Source organism: Chelonoidis abingdonii, chromosome 3, assembly GCF_003597395.2.
Source record: "Chelonoidis abingdonii isolate Lonesome George chromosome 3, CheloAbing_2.0, whole genome shotgun sequence".
NCBI lineage: Eukaryota > Metazoa > Chordata > Testudines > Testudinidae > Chelonoidis > Chelonoidis abingdonii.
In genome coordinates this window covers 8,531,676-8,549,484 of record NC_133771.1, presented here as the reverse complement: position 1 = coordinate 8,549,484, position 17,809 = coordinate 8,531,676, and the positions used below count along the sequence as shown (strand labels likewise).

The 17,809-nt window shown below is 39.1% G+C and overlaps 1 protein-coding gene across 4 annotated transcripts in view; it reads right to left on the bottom strand.

Annotated features, from left to right (window-relative positions):
• The window catches only part of MSRA (methionine sulfoxide reductase A), a 512,726-nt gene extending 495,118 nt beyond the window's left edge, over positions 1-17,608 (bottom strand). For 2 of the 4 annotated variants that reach the window (XM_075063595.1, XM_075063596.1), the window contains exon 1: positions 17,417-17,608. In XM_075063595.1, coding sequence (XP_074919696.1) covers positions 17,417-17,546 — 130 coding nt within the window. In that variant the 5' untranslated portion in view covers positions 17,547-17,608. Of the gene's footprint in view, positions 1-16,519; positions 16,718-17,416 lie in introns of those variants that run through there. The other 2 variants (XM_075063593.1, XM_075063594.1) reach the window with 2 other exon arrangements.
• Positions 17,609-17,809: the final 201 nt, after the last annotated feature.

The following is a 17,809-nucleotide window of genomic DNA, read 5'->3' as shown; positions in this document are numbered from 1 at the left end:
GGAAGCGGTAGCACTGCCTAGTTCCTGACCCCAGGATGGAAGTGTTTGGGCCTCCCCCCTGTTTAAGTAGCACATGTAAGGGGACCTAGGCCCTCTCTCTTCACCGGGTCCCAGGGCCCTATGGGAAATAATACTGGCAGGGTCCTTCCTGCAGAGAGTCTAAGTCCACTGTCCTGGACTACTTCCTACCTATGTGCTCCTTCAAGACCTGCTAGTTCTCGAAGTGAGTGGTGGTTAGAGAATACACTTCCTGGGGGCCTTAGCCACTCTGTGGTCCCCTCTCAGGCTGCACTTTCTGTCTGGCTTCCTGCCAAAGGATTCTTTTCTCCAGCAGCCTGTCCACCACCTATTGCCTGGGCTTCTGAGTGCCATTTAACACACTCCTCTAGCTGAAACATGCTCAGCAGACCTGTACGCCAGGCCTACCTGGGCCCAATATTGCCTTTTAACCCTTTTGGGCTAAGGGTGGGGGTTGTGTACCCCATCACATACCTCATCAAGCCAAACAGGTTTTTTCCAAGATACAATACATTCCTAGACAAAACTACATGAAACTCGTGTTAAGGCTGAGTACATATCTGTAACTTAATGTTAAAATTAGGACAAGAAATGTTGTAATTAACCCCCAAACAACTATTACAAATCCAGGAAATTCAGAGTTAAGATTAAATGGCACAGGAATCCGAACAGGATAAGATATGGAAATGTACAGTTAAAGCACTCAAAGGACCTTAACTCTGCTCTGCCTGACACCATGCAGTGACCAAAAACCTATTATTAGTGCATAAGTGTTTGTAGTCCCAGATTGATTAAACTGATTTTTAAAGACACATTACTTTTATTTTTATTTTTTATTTATTTATTTGCTCTTGTTGTCACTATTGGGTCCGTTATTAACTGTGCATTGCCATAAATTAGCCTGTTTGAATTTCTTGAAGTTTAACCTAACTCTGAATCTCCTGAGTTTCCAATGCTTGTTATGGGGTAATTATAACATAACTGCAATGTTGTTACCCTTAAGCTGCTCCTAAGTACATAACCTTAACTCCAATTTAATATAGCTTTTATCTGTTAATTTATTACACTTTTCATATATGAACATTAAACCCAAAGACAATAAAGTAGTTGAATTCCTGCTTTAAGCACAAAACTCAGCTCAACCTTAACTTGGGAACCGTAACCATAACTTCCATATCTCTAAAAATGGTTCTGTGCAGTTTACAGAAACCCTGATATTGCTTCTTAGATAGAGAAAGCATGAGATATTAATGGGATAAATTAGGAAACAAAATACAAAATGAAGATTTCTGGGGAAGAAGTGAGGGGAAAAGGAGAGAGAAAAAATATAGGCGAGGCAGTAGCAAACACGATGTAGGGAGAAGGAAAGAAAGAGAAGATATGAGACACAGAGAAAGAAAAGAGGGAACACACCTCTGAAGACAGCTTAGGAAAAGTTACATCATATGAGTCATAAACAGATAGTTAAGAGTTAATGTCTCTTTTACCTGTAAAGGGTTAAGAAGCTCAGTAACACCTGGCTGACCCATGACCAGAGGACCATCGGGACAAGTACTTTGAATTCTCAGTGGAGCGAAGTCTTTGTTTGTGTGTTTGTTTGTTCGTTGTTCGCTCTTGGGGCTAAGAGGGACAGACGTGCACCCCAAGTTCCCAATCTTTCTGAAACAGTCTCTCATGTTCAAATAGTCTAAGTACTACCTAGAAAAGGCGGATTGTTTATGTTTGTTTTTTACTTGTGAATGTATTTTGCTGGAGGAGTTTACCTTTTGCTGTACTTTGAATCTCAGGCTAAGGGGAGGAGTCCTCTAGTTCTATATGAGCTAAAGACCCTGTAACTTTTCCATCCTGAGTTTACAGAGATAATTTTTACTTTTCTTCTTTTATTAAAAGCTTTCTTTTTAAGACCTATTGATTTATTTTTTCTTGTTTAAGACCCAAGGGATTGGTGTCTGAACTCACCAGGAGCTGGTGGGGAAGGGGGGGTTATTCCTCTCTGTTTTAAGATCCAAGGAGTTTGGATCAGTGTAGTCTCTACGGGAGCCCAGGAGGGGAGTCTGGAGTGGGAAAGGAGGGATGGTTTATTCTCCTTTTTTAAGACCAAGGGGTTTGGGTTTGGTACCCAGGGGAGGTATTTGGGAACAGGAAGTGTGCCAAACACTATATTTTGGCTGGTGGCGGCGCTATCAGGTCTAAGCTAGGAATTAAGCTTAGAATGGTACATGCAAGTCCCCACTTTTGGACACTAAAGTTCAAACGGGGGGAAAATACCTTGACAATGTGTATTACAGGAAAGAAAGAAAAGCTCAGTAAAATCAGTACGGAAAAGAAGATATGACAAAAGTAAGAGAGTTGTAGGTTGGTCAAATAGTATTTAAGAAATGTATGATTTGATGAATTTCTCCAGTATTCATTTAATAATCTATTCAACGCATTTATGGTGGTAGTCAGTTAGCTGCTCAGATAGTACTGCTGAATGTTTTTTTCAGCTAACACCAGAGAAAAATCAATGAAAAAATATATTCAGGTTATATTTTTCCTGCTATTTGACCATTCCTAGCAGTAAGTTAATTTTTTTTAATACATTAAAAACACTGATGCTCTTCAGAACAAAATCTGTGTCTGCCTCTGTGCTTGGATAGTGCCAAGTACATTCTGAGCAATTCCACAATATAAATAAAATAACATCAGTTGATTGGCAACACTACAGTTAAACACAAATGATACATAACTGCTTCATTCCTTTTGGCCCTGATTCAGCATTGATTTTTTTTAAAGGGACTACTCGTGGGCTAAAAGTTAGGCACATGCTTAAATACCTTGCTGGATCTGGGCCTTAAATTGCAGGCAACAAGATGCCGCACAAACTTTTCAAGCCCTGACACTGAATGCAAAGCATAGTACTAAGTTGTGAGATACTGATCTGCCCTAAATAAGAGGCAGCATGTTGTTGCTCTGTCCCAGGAGTAGCCAAAGAAGAGTGAGGGCTGGTCTACACTGAAAACATACATTGGCGTAGCTACATCTCTCATGAGTGTGAAAAATCTACCGCTCTAACAGCTGTATATATGCCACCCTAACCCCAGTGCAGACAGTGCTGGGTCAATGGAAGAATTCTTCCATCAACCTAGCTACGAACTCCTGGAGAGGTGAATTAACTACAGTGACAGGAGAACGCCTCCTTCACTGTAGTGAGTGTTTACACTGAAGTGCTACAGCAGCACAGCTGAAGATGTGCCGCTGTAGTGGCTTAAGTGTAGACATAGCCTGAATTCAGTCACAATTTGTGACTCAGTCTAGTCACAATCTCCCTCTCAGTACCCTGTTGTTTGGAGAAAGGAACAAACTGTATGAGGTCTATACTTACCATCATGTATGTTGCCCAGTACATTGAGGGGGGTGAGTTCAGACCAAAGCTATGGCCACTCCCTATTCCCCACCTACCTAAAAGAAACATGGAGCCTACTTTCTCTCCTATGCTGTTATCTGTGAGGCATAAGGACTCCTGTGCTGCCATGCTAACCAGGACACAATTTAACCTATAATGTAGTTTTCCTTTACTATATCAGCACTTACCAGTACTTGTGTATTTGTAATAGCCCATCATATTAACTTGTATACATTGTTAGGCCTGATCCTCAACTACATTACAACAGTTGTATGCACATATGACTATAGTGAAGTCAGTGGAATAGCTCTGGTGCTATAAACTGACGCAGTGGAGAATCAGACCCTATTATATTTAAGGCATTCCACTGAAGGAGTTGCCAAAGAGTGGGTGATTTATATGCTATGGTGCAGATTCTCACCTAATTTACCCTTGTACAATGCCAGTAATGTCAATTGAGCTACATGGGTATAACTGAAAGTATAATTGGGCTCCATGTGTCCTGTAGTATTTAAGCACAACACGGCTTAAGTTACAGCAAGTGGAGACACTCAGCTGCTCCACTATATTTTTTTGCTTTCTGAAAGTTTGTTACACTCACAGACTCATCTAAATAAATGTAGGGTCAAATTCATCCCTATAATTTCTTTGAAGGCAAAATGGAGTTAAACCATCAGTAAAATGGACACTATTCATCACGGGTCTATTATATAGTAATATGAAATATTATCCTTTGAAATAAAAAATCCTGTGTAAATGTAACTTCTAGGTTTACTTATCATCCTGACAGGTTATGATTATCAATGCAAGTTTTTGGCCCTTACGTGTTAGATACACATCTTTCCAAAACCACTGTCGCAAGCAGCTATTTAATCTTGCTTATCTTTCACTAGAAACAATTATCCTCCTTTATTCCACAATTTGGAATAAATCTTCAGAGCAACATATATAAATAATCTTCTGAATAAAGACCCTTTTGAATTCTTTTTTATTTTATAAAGTTAGGGTTTCTGCGGTCTGAATCTCCTTCAAGCCTTATTTGCATTCAAGAGGCTGCCAATTGGGTAAAGTTTCTACTCCTTAAGTAATGCTGTTTCCCAGCAACCTGCATTCTGTTGCCAGGGAGAAACCCTGTGGAGAACTACCTCAGTTTTCAGGCCCGCCGCAGTCCTGAGGGGGTATGGCTTTGTGCAGGGTTGCTTCATGCCAGTGCACACATTTGAGTGTGAGAAGAATGCTAAGTAGTCTACGATGAAACTCCAGAGACTGGAATGAGGGGTCGGTGGGTTTTTTTGTTTGTTTGGTTTTTTACATTTATTTTGGTTTGGTTTGGTCTTGTCAAGGACTTACTAATGAATGACGTAGGTCTTTGTGGTATGCTGTATTTAGAGATGACAAGGTGAAAGTTTTTCAGCAATGCAGTGTTACCTTGGGAGCTGCATTTGGCAGCTGGTTATGCAGTTCTGCAAACAGATACTCTAAGTTATTGATCTACCAATGACTGTTCGTTCCCGGTTTTGTCTCTTTTGCAGACGTCAAATGCAAAATTCACACAAAATTAGATTTTCATAACTTCTGCAACATCTCCTAAAATGGAAAGGTAAGAGTTGGCTAAAGAGTCATTCCTTTTGCCAATGTCAGTCCAATGCTTAATAATTTTTCAAAGTTACATTTTTGGTGTGATAAGAGTTATTTAATGTTTAGTTATAATTGCTAAAAGCAAACAAAGACACCCATAAAAATGTAAAAAGGAAGAGGATGCATGACATGCATATTTCTACTGCCACCATTATTTTCAAAAGAAAATATTTCATGCATAATTTGAAGAGACATTGCAACCATTCAAGAATTTCAAAAGTCATGTCTTTCAAATACTAAACAATTTCTAAAAATAAGGTGCCATAGCAAAATGTAATGTCACTTTACATCCTTTCTGGTCTGGATCTCAGCATGCTTGGTCAAACTATAATGTAAATGTGATAAACTTATAGAAATCAGTGGATCAAAAATGCAATAAATGAGGGCCATTCCTTAAAGTGAAGAGATAAGCAATTCCCTCTTTTAATGAACTAGAAAGGAAAATTGAAACTTGAGAAATACAATATACAGAGTCTATGAACTTGGTATTCGTCATACCTCTGAATTGTCCCTCCTGTGGAGATATCCCTTCTTTTTTACCTATACTTAGTAAAATCCCTTATAAAAATGGGATGTCAGTTAATTTATTTACATGAAAATAGTGAATCAAGAAACTGAAGCTATAGAAAATGTTAAAGAAATTAATCCTACTAAATCTTAAACTTACTTCATTACTGTTTCTCTTCTGTGCCTGATTCTGAAGCATAATTTCACACTGGAACCTACACTTGGGTCATGACAGGTTGCAAAGTTACAGTATGGTGATACTGAATCAGTGTGTTTGTTTTTTCCTACTTTTCACATAGTCAACAGAATTTTTAACAATCTTAGGAAAAAATATCAAACATTTTTATTTTCCTTTTCATTGCTCACATTACGAAAGACCATCAGATATATTCACAGACTTCAGTCAATAGTTCCATTATAAAATCTTACTTTTTATATAATTTAGCACATTCTCAGAATAATGTTAACACATTTTACTGATGTTATGAAAAAACATTATATTTATTCATATTTAATTCGGCAGTTCCATTAAAAAAAATCTCACTTTTTTATATAATATAACAAATTATGTTGAAGCATTCCCCAAACTAGCAAAATGGTATAAATCTTTACGCACTAGATAAGAATGATGGGTCAGATCCTGCTCTATACTACAGCCTCTTTGAAGACCCAAAACAATAAAGCTGCCTTAAATGGGCAGCTGGAGATTCCCTTGACATGTAGGAATTTCCAAATGTCATAAAGCCAGCATATACAGCTCGACGCCAATACTTTCCTACAAAGAGTATGGAGATTTAATGGGTATTGTCAGAGTTCGCTGAGCTCCAGTGTTCCCTGCGAGTGTAATGGCTCCTATGCCATTACAAGCCAATGTAAATTAAAGCAGCCCTGAGGACTGAGATACACTCATCTTTACTTTCCTCTCTTCTCAGATGCACTGAGCAGAGTTCTGGCATTTATACTTCAAAACAGATAGGCAATCTTTTGGGGCAAACTATTAATGCAGAAGTAAAAGACATGAAATGACCTAAGTCTAAGGAAATGAGGACGTCTTTGTTAAAGAAAATGATATTAGGAAAATTGCGTCTTTTAGGAATATCATTCCTCTGATATCTGGTTAATTTCTAGTGATACGTGTTGCTAAAAATCATTTGAACCTTCATAGTTTCTAAGCATGGCGTAAAGTAAATCAATGGCACAAAAGTAGAACTAACCTTTTAAAATGTAGTGGAATTTGTTTTGTTTTTTACCCACTTGTTATAACAGATTTCCCTCTCTCATTTACCTTTCTTTTGCCATCTCAAAATATGTACAATATTAGCTTGCTGATTGGTTCAGTTTGAACTAATCTTTTTAGTTGGCAATTGGAAAAAGCAACTGAAAATTAGGGGATTTGGGCTTTCTGCATTTTCAGCTGCAGGCTTACTTGTAGCATCTCTCTCTTGCTTTCTGATGACCCCATCTACAAAGTACAAAAAGTCTCTTTCACATGAAGGGGTTGAAGAGATAATGCAAAGATTGCCAATCTTTAAATATCAGCATTAAACCAAATAAAATACTACTGACCATCTTTTACGGCTGCCAACAAAAAAAGAAGTTATTCAAACTCAAGCAATCAACAAGCTACATATTTTGAGACGGTAAAAGAAACATTAACGAGAGAGGAAAATCTGTTATAACAAATGGGTAAGAGCACAAAACAAATGCCACTACATCTTAAAAGATTTAGTTCTACTTTTGTGCCATTAATTTACCTTACAGCATGTTCACAAGCTATGAAGGTTCAAATGACTTTCATCAACATGTATCATAGAAATTAGCCAGCTATTGGAGGAATGATATTCCTAAAAGAACAGTTTCTTTAAAAATTCCTTATGAAATGAACCAGATCTAAGGAAATTAGTATCTTTTTCTTCTGGACTAAAATGGAATAAATTTGCCCCAAAAGTTCAACTATCTGTACTAATGACATCAGTGAAACTTATGTTGAAACACATGTGCAAAATCCTAGCAGAAGAGGCAAAAGAGAGTAACTATGTCCAGCCTCAGTCCCAAGCCAAATTCCCACTACTTCTCCAGGGCTGGATGCTAAGGGACCTGCAAACTAGAATTCAGTCCACAAATCTGTGAGATCTTTGTTTATAATCTGCTATTGCTTAGCAGAGTTCTTGGAGAGCCTCCAAATCTTAGGGCTTCGTGGGAAATTTCCCTGTAGTTCTGTCCAAGCTTATACCCAGAGGATCTGAAGCCTTTCTAAAAACACAATTACATTTCATTGTCTCTTGAGTTTAGCAAATCAGATTGAGAAATTAATTGTAAGCATAATTAGAATTCAGTAAGAATTCATCTGATACACTAAATTCACGCAACACTTGCTGCAACAGCAATAAAGGGACTTTAAATCTGGTTAATTTAAAAAGAGTTAAAAGTAAAGTCAGGTACTATGCCTATCCATGAGTCTCCCTCCCAATTTCTGTGGTCTGGAAATGATATTTTCCTGATTTTTTAAATGCTTTTGTCCCCACTGTTGCTTCAAGAAAGACACGTAGAAACAACAGAAAACTAAATAATTAATGACTATACAGCAGCAGCAAAACTGCCCAGATGTCAAATCAACAAAGTAAACAAAAGTATGGGGGGGGGATGAAAAACATTCTCGCTAATTTATATCAGTGGTTCTCAACCTTTCCAAACTACTGCACTCCTTTCAGAAGTCTGATTTGTCTTGCATACCCCAAGTTTCACTCATTTAAAAAAATACTTGCTTACAAAATCAGACATAAAAATACAAAAAAGTGAACCAGCCACACTATTAGTGAGAAACTGCTGACTTTGTCATTTTTACCAAATAATTATAAAATAAATTGATTGGAATATAAATATTGTTCTCACATTTCAGTGTATAGTATATAGAGCAGTATAAACAAGTCATTGTCTTTATGAAATTTTAATTTGTACTGACTTTGCTAGTGGTTTTTATGTAGCCTGTTGATGTTCCCCACGGAAGACCTCTGCATACCCCCAGTTGAGAACTACTGATTTTTACTAATATTATATGTTACTTGTAACAATAAGTAAATATTTCTGGACAAATCTGTAATTTTTAAGTTGGTTGTATCCCTTTAAACGTATTTCAAATATTTGACAGTAGTGTCAAGATGTGTTGCTGATCAGAACCGTAACTGAAAAATTATACCTTGTTACTACACACTTCTGCTCACAATGGGATCTATTTTCCTTTCAATGAACACAGTTCATCCCCGGCGTAGTTCCAAAGGGCTAGATTCTCTGTTCAAATATAAATCAAGAGTATGTTCACTGGCTTCAATGGAATTACCCCAGATTTACATCGCTGTAACTAAGAGAATCTGCAACTATAGAGTTATACTAGGGATGAATTTGGCCCAATGTGTGCATACTTGGGTATTTTTATTGTTGTTATTAATTTGTATTATAGGATTGGCTAGAGACTGCCTAGAGATTGGAGTCCTCTTGTACCAGGTCTTGTACACAAGGCTTGACTACACAAAGAAGATGCACAAGTTTAACTAATGGCATGATACTAAACAGATTTAGTTAAACTAGTGCAATTTTGTGTGTTGACCAGGAAATAGTAAAAGACAATCCCTGTCCCAAAGAGCTTACTCTTTAAATGGACATGACAACCAAAGAATGGGAGAAAAAATATTAATCGCCATTTTATAGGTGGGAAGATTTAAAAAGAGAAGTTAAGTGATTTTCCCCAAAGTCACACAATCAATCTGAAGATAAGCAGGAATCAAACCCAGATCACTCAGGTCCTAGTCCAGTGCCTTAACCAATGGATCACCATTCTTCTCTAAGATTCAAACTGGGAAAATCAGTTGCTGGAAGATAATGTTGAAAGTGAGGGGAAAGTTTTCAAATATTTTTAAATTACTACTGGATAGTTCAATAGCAAATAGAATCACAATCCATCCTCTCTGCATCACTATCCATCCTCTGTGTTAGGAAAAGACCAAGGTGGTTGCCTTTACTAAAAGATGGATTTGCAGCACATGAAAGATACTAGCCTAAAAACTATGAAGACTGGAATCCTGTATATCCATGGAACAGATTCAGACAAGTGTCACTGCAAGATTCTCCAAGACTATCAAGCTAATATATCTCAATCCTAAACTTTTAATCCAGTAAAATGTAGAGAATGAACAGTCTCTGAAGCAAGGACAATTTAGTCTTCGTGTCCATTTAATTCTTGGCCTCTCTAGTGAGATAGCCAAATATGTCCATAAGCTAGTTAGATGGCTCAGCAAAAGTAAAACCACAGAAATCAGTAGAATTTTTCAGCAGGAACAGATCAGAGCAAGTTACCATAGTCAGAACAAAAAACATACGTAACGAAAATTTCCCAAAATTGGGGTTCATCATGTTTGGCACCACAATGGGAAGCCCACTCCCTTCTTTCTCTCCAGCAGCTCATACCAGGACTTTTCCTCTGAGCACATGCGCAAAGAAAGGGATAAATGAAGTTGACGTTAATGTCTTGGTATACTGGCAATGAAATAGTGCCACTGCTTCCTATATCATATAAAGCCAAGTGTCATGATTGTTTCTGTGATGCAAATCTCTCTCTAGGACCTGGACTGAGACCACAAACAAATGACTGACTAAAAATTATTTCCAGCATTACCTACCTGAACTGATCATACTAATGGAGCAAAAGTCCTACATCCTACCGTTTCACAAAATCTCACACTAACTGTATTTTATAATTGGGGTGTAAGTAAGTATGTGTGTATATAGTGTCAATTAAAGTGTTAACCTCTAATCTACTCATAACCACATTTGATACAATATAGCAACTAAAGATGATTTTAATAACTAAACTTTGGTTAGTGAGGATAGCAGAAAGTGATATTTAATTTTGCTACAGGGCATGACATTATACTCTAGCACATTGTAAAAGTCATGCTTAAAGTACTAATTTTCAAAAATGAATTTCAGTTTCTCTACTGTAGTGAAGGAACACAGCAAAATATCTGCAAGTTCCAAGACTGAGAAAAATTGTTGAAGACCAAATAAATGCAAGTAGATTACCAAAAAACAATACTTCATAGAAATTTACACAAGATTCCCATGAAAGAAGTAGGAGAAACTTCAGAAATATATAAGGTATCAATTACAGTATGATGATTTCATAAGCTTGCCACAATCTATGCTGTTTTTAAAAGAGAAAGAAATCTAAAGCAGAACTCCTTTATTTTGATTTCTGCATACATTATGACAAAACAGAACTAAGCTGAACATAATTAAAGCATCATATTTATCTCCAGGTTTAGGTGACTTCGGCAAATGAAACCATTTGTACATTCCCCTTGTAATATACTTTGTCACAAGAACCTTACAATAAAAATACATCTTTCTATATCTGGCTGTCAGTCACTTTAGATAAATTAATATAATATACTATACTGATTAAAGTCTTGATCCTGCATATTACTAAGCTTCAGCACCTTACAATATCAGGGCCTACATTAGTAATATCCTTAAGATAAAAAGCAAAACAATGTCATAGACAGGTTCGGTTCTCATCCAGTCCTCATAAAGAAGGGCCAAGGAGTTAAAGAGGAAGAAAATATGGGGTGGATTCTCACTTATTAATGAGGAAGGAGACCATAGGTGGGTGAATGGGGAGAGAGAAAGAGACACAGACTGTCAAAATGTACAGAATTTATTCATCAAAAAACCAACACAAGTCAGCTGGCAGTAGAACCTGGTGACATGCAACTTTCAATGAAAAATCAACTACTGAACAGATTGCCTTAAAATATGGAAAACAAGGCATTTTAAAGTGCCAGTCATATTTTACATTCAGATACCTCCATGCACAGAAATCTGGCCCAAGTAAACTTTATACTAAATTTTAAAACTTAATTTGCACCTAATTTCTAATGGTATTTACCTTGTTTTAACTTTTACAGTTCTTTGTAGGTCAATGCTGTTATTAAGCACACAGGTACCCAGAGTGGATTGATTTAGATCACCAAATAGAAAGCCTTGATTTAAACCATTGATTTTAATCAACTTTTCCATTGGTACTTCAGTTATTTTCAAAAGAAAGGTGCATTCTCCTTGGTTGATATAACCATTAAGCATGTTGATTTACAATCAACTAGAACCTTTACACTAGATATGGTAAATCTTTTTGCTACCTAGAAGGATACACTATAACTATATACATTTATTTAAGCAATTACATAGCATATATTCAGCTTCTTATTAAGTGTACATTTTTGTATATTAGAAAATGGGTGAATGATATATTGCTTATTTATTAACATTTTGTATATATTTGTGTCAAGCTGCGTTAGTGAAGCAACTGGAATTTAACACACAAAATAACCACATAAAATGTATTTTATTAAAAACCAACTTTTCACGTTCACATGCACAACTAAACGATTTATTAAACGAAGGGATTAACTGTAGACAGTGAATTAAGCTGATTATTTCAGGTCAGTCTTTCAAATATTCCTAAGAGAAAGTGACTGGAGTTTAAGTTCCTATTTGCCTCAGTCTCTTGAAAATGAGACAGTCTCCTAAATTACTCAGGCTGTCCTTCAAACTTTTAAAACTAGTAGATCTCATCCCCTCCCTCATTTTTATACATAAACTGGAAGAGAAAGACAAGTTTTCCTGCATTTTCAACTTCCTACCTATTTCTCAACTTAGAATATTTTCTTCCTTTGGACTAATTCATTCATTCTGTGCCTGCAGAAGAGGCTACTGCTCTCAAAAGCTGGTTTAGCACTTCAAACTCTGGTTCCAGGTGCTTAGCTAGTGAATTCCATCCGTTCAGTGGCATGACTTTCTTTAAAAGCTCATCAGCAAACACATATTGCTTAGACAGTTCACCTCCTGCCTTGAAATTTATTATGGCTGGCATGATTGATGGGAATTATTAGATGCCCATGTCATGTCACTTCTTCAGCAGTTAGGCATCCACCATGATACTCTGGGTTGAGATTATTGGCAAAAGAATGAGGCGGAGTAAGTGCTTGACCATCCACTTCTTTAGTGCCTGAGATTTAACTTTGTCGGGGGTTTTTTTCTGTAATATCTTGAAGTTCTTTCCAAATTTCAACAGCATCAGCAATACAGCAGCTATCTCTCTGCAGTTTATCTAAACTATGGAAATAGGTTTTAGTATATTCAGCATATTTTCTACATTTCTCTTTAGCCCAATGATCTTCACAAACTGTCATCAGAATAGGACAGTTCATAATAAAATAGCTCAAAAGAATCAACCCCTGAATTCCACCCTACATCTTAGGGGAGAACTAGTGTTGGACCTGCTCTCTTCAGTGCAGCTGAAGCAAAGTGGTTGTTATGGAAGTATTTTGCAATTTCAACAACATTTTCCTTTATTCTTGGAGTTGTACTTATGTCTCTGCCTAAAAGAATCATCAAATGAGCACTACATCCATATGTTATACATTTCAGGTTCCCTTCATTCTCTTCTTCTAGATTTCTTCTCATCTTTGCTACATTTGCAGCACTGTCTGTGGCAAAGCTATGCATGTGAATTTTTGTTCAGTTTGTCATATTTTTACTACTGCTTCTTTTAAATATTCTACTGTATATGGGTAGTCCCTGGTGTATCAATTGTTTCTGTAAGATAGACAACCCCATCCTCTGTCGTCCGAAAAGCACGTTATTAGATCATTGTGTACATTGCTCCACCCATCCAGACTCAGATTAATAAACTTTCCCATCAATGCTTCTTGCACACTGTACAATTTCCTTTTCATAAACTGTATCCAGCACCCTTACAGCAATGTCTACTCTGCCAGGTGGAGCATAGCCTGGTCATAATTATTGAACTTGTCAATGAGATGTTTGTTCCAAACAATATGAAAAGGAGAATTTGTTGCATAGATGAACCAAGCAATCTTTTAATCTATGGAGTTCTGCTGGAATTTGCTTAAACTCGTGTCTATAGCAACATACCAAACAGCTTATTAAAATGTTAATATTCATAAATGCTTAATAAAACTTTACTGTTAAACAGAAATTTTCACCTATGATGATTATACTGAATAAAAAAATCATTTCAGAAGTCCAGCAGTAACAATAAAAATATAGTTGATAAATACTTCCACAAACATATCAATTAAATTTTAATACAAACATTTGAAGTTCCTAAGTAATCCACCCAAATTCATGACAATAACCTAAGTTATCACTTACTAGTAGAGTAAAACATCATAGGCACTCAACAGGAAGTTTACTAACCAGTTGATCCAGATTCTTCAGACATGTTCATATCACCATCTTCAAAGTCATTGACTTATGAAGAACATTTTTTATAATGCTGTTTCATTTTAACAACCAGGCCTTGCATCTCTCTGTTGCACTGTTTACACTGGGCACATTCCTTTTTTTATCCAGGGGTACAGGAATTTCTTGAAAGTATGCCTGAACAGGGTATTCTTTAGCACCTGCAGCCATGGCAATTTGCCCACTTCCCTCAGCCCCCCAGCTCCCAGGTGTTGAAATCAATGCTGGAGGCTGCGCTCTGAAGAATGTTATCCCTTATTCCCAGAGTGTCCTGCTTTGACACCAGCATGCTTCTTTCTGATTGCACACTCTGCTCCTGCTCCCTTTTACTCCCTCCTCCTACCCTCCACTATCCCCAGAAGAACAAAAGAACTAACAACAATGCAAGACTTCTTGGAACCCACATGCCTTTGCACTGCCCTATTTGTTTAGAGCCAGAGAGAGTGGCAGTTGAGAAACTAATGGATTTCTTTTTGTTTGTAGCTCTGTGTACACATGCAAGGAAACAGAGCACAGCCATTTACTTACAGTTTCCAGAACCATCCAGAAGCAAGGGCTGGTAGTTACTGGGCCCTGGAAAGTAAGTTTGTATAGTGCAGGGAGTCAGTCATAATTTGAAAAATGAGCCAATCAGAACTCAGGTAAGGAGAAGCTATGAAGTAGAGTATGAGACCACCCAGATGGGCTCAGTGGATAGTCGTGATGAGATCCATGGTGGTGTCCCCTAAAGTCAGAGGCTGGGTGCCCACACCTGTGATGACTTTGCTAGGCTCTTGCACCCAGAAGCAAGCCCCTGGGTCTCCCACAGGATCAAGCCCTTAACACAGTATATGACCTATTGTGCCATACTTATAAAGCTTGACCTTAAAAGTTAGAATCGGGGAAAAATATCTTTCTTTTTATAGAAAAGAAGCCTTTAACTCAGATTTTTTGATAGAGGCTCATGGAGTCAGCATATTTATTTTTTATTTAAATATTGCAAAAGATTATAAATTTAGGCCTTATATTTTGTATTAGATTCACATTTCATTTTAAAGCAGATTTATTTTTAAAAAGAAATAAAATAAAAAAAATCTGATTTAAATCAACAAAATCCAATTTAAATTTAAAAATCAACTTTTTTTTGTTAATTAATTTTTATCCACCCTGCAGGTACCAAGTTTATGCATGGAATACAAAAGCTTAGAGTGGATGGTTAGATTATTTTATCCTGTATAAAGAGCATAAATTTTGCACAAGTCCCCAAATTCTTCTACCTGTGGGATTTCAGAATGTAAATTGGGGCAAAATTTAACCCAGTGTATATTTTGTCAAGGTCATTATCATTGCATGCTTTGGCTTTGATTGCTGCAACCTTTCCTCCCTCTAGTTCATGGATCATCTCCATGGTGCATTGCTCTAACCACATCAACCCCATCTTTGCATCCTTCCATTGGCTCCCTTTTTGCTATGAACTCAAAACAGAAGCTTCTTGTCTTCACTTTTAAGACACTTCATGATTTAGCCTCCCTCTAATCAAATCGATCATCTTACCATGCCATCAACCCTTTCCTTCATTCTGCCAGATGCCGGTCCTTACAGCCCATTAATACCTTTCTCCCACAAGCACATCCATGCTTTCTTCCATACTGTTCCCCATCAAAATCCATATAGCTATTTAATCCTGCTGCAACTCCTTCCTTAAAACTTATCGCTGCTGTCATACATACCAAACTGCCTTCTGACAGTGGCTGAAACTACTGCTTATTATACAAAAACATGCTTGTTTTACTGCTACCCAATTTCCCACCCTCCCATTTGTCTGTTTCAGCCACCTCCCCATTCCATCTTGTCATATTTTCACAGTGAGAAATCTAGGGCAAATGCTTTTATTACTCACTTGTACAATGCTTAGCACAGTGGGATCATGATCCTACCTTGTGGCCTCTAGATGATATATAGATATGTAATAATAATGAGAGTAAAATATAATAAGGTTTTCAGTTACCCAAAAAGTATGACATGCAGCAAACAATACTGCTTAATCCAAGACTGTTAACTTTTCTGCTAGACAGACTTGATTTGCCTACAAAGGCAAGGAAAGAAAGAAACACCCTCATTGTGAATTAATTTTTAAAGTAAAAAAATATTTTCAGTTATTGAAAATGTTTGTTTTCTTCCAAAGTTATCAAAGCGGTCCACAAACATGAAGGATTTAGAACAGTAAAATGGTGCAGGTAAATATTATTTATCTCCATTTTCTGGGGCCTGGAAAAAACGCATAATAAACAAACTAGAAGAGTTCTGTGTCTCAATCATAATTATACAAGAATCTGTGGCACAGCCAGGAGCAGAGAAAGATTACTTTTTCTAATTTTAAAAAAATTCCAAAATGATAGAAATTACATGTTTGCTTTTGTGGCAAAATGGCAGCAGTCCAACAGGCAGCTAATTATGATGTATTATTTCTGTGACAATAGTGCACAGGAACCCCAATAAAGGAAAAGACAGCCCCCTGCATCATGCTAGGCACTGTGCAGACAAGTATCACAGACAAATCTCTGCTCCTAAGTTTGTGAGAGTGGACAAATCTGACAAAAAGAAAATGGATGGGCTGGGACTACAGCAGAAGACAACAAGCAGCCATTAGCAAAAAATCATGTCTCAGTTCACCAAGTGGGAAAAATCTCCACTTTTCCATTTCCCATTGCAGACATCTATGCCCTAGTGTTGCTCCAGCACGTCACTGACCCCAAATTCATCCCCATGCGCTTTGTTAGCGTCACACAAGGGACAGATTTGGATTTGGCTCCCTGTGTCTAGTCAGCCGCTCACACTCACACACAGTTTGCACACTTTTGCCTGCACTTATCTAGCACAAGCCCCCTCTCCCGCCCCTCCGCACCAATCTGGCCATGACTGGCACAAGCGCATCCCACTCAAGGGCAGCTGCTGTGGCTGCCCAGGGTGGCCGCTGTCTAGGGCAGTGTGTCCCCTCACCCTATCTCTGCGGCCCCACTGGGTGTATCTGAATCGAGGGGGCGGGCAGACAGGCAGGCTCCCTGCATCCAAAGGGCATCCTGAAGTGGAACAACCCCACACGCCCCGGCCAAGGGAGACCACCAAGCCGCCTCGCTGCCAAGCGAGGAGGCCTTCGACGCCTGCCCTCGCGGCTCCTTCCCTCCCCACTTCTCTAAGGCGAGGGAGGTCTCCTACTGCGCATGCGCTACGGAGCGCAGCCACCCGCCTCACACCGGACAAAAAGGCAGGAGGGGTGACAAGCGGTTCAAGCGCATGCGCTCCCGCCGCCGGCGAAAGAAGGCAGGGAGAGCGCTCGCAGTAAGGGGAGGTCAATGCGCATGCGCTCATGCCTTCCCAAGTCAGGGGAGAGGGAACACAGTGCGCCTGCGCTCACGCCGAGGACAAGTAGGAGGGTGAGTGTTAGCAGCGCATGTGCGAGGGCCCATGTTCCTCTTCAAGTCACACCTCCCCCTACAGAAATCATCATCCAGGCGCTCTTGGGCGGGCTCAGCGAGTCGCCTCAGCCACCGGCGCTGGGACGCGCCCTACCTGAGACCCGGATGCGCTGGCTCCGGCCGGGCAGGGCCTCCTCTCTGCGGGGCAGCGTGGAGCTCGAGTCTCCCATCGCGAGCGGCGAGCCGAGGAGAGTACGGAGGAGGCGGCGTGGCGCCACGGTCATCGCCCCCGCCAGGGTCGGAGGCCGCCCGCAGTCGGCCGGCGCGCGCTAGCCGTTGGTCGCGGGGGCAGGGACGCGTGCGGCGGTAGGGCGAGAGACCCGCCTTCTGCCGACGGCGGCCTGGCTTACACAAGAGGCGGCGCAGAGCCCGGCTTACACAAAAGCGGCGGGGAGCGCTGAGAGTGTGCGGCTCCCCGGCGCTGCCCGCGGCTGGGGCGTGAGCGCACACACACCACACGCCCACCCGGCGCTGCCCGCGGCTGGGG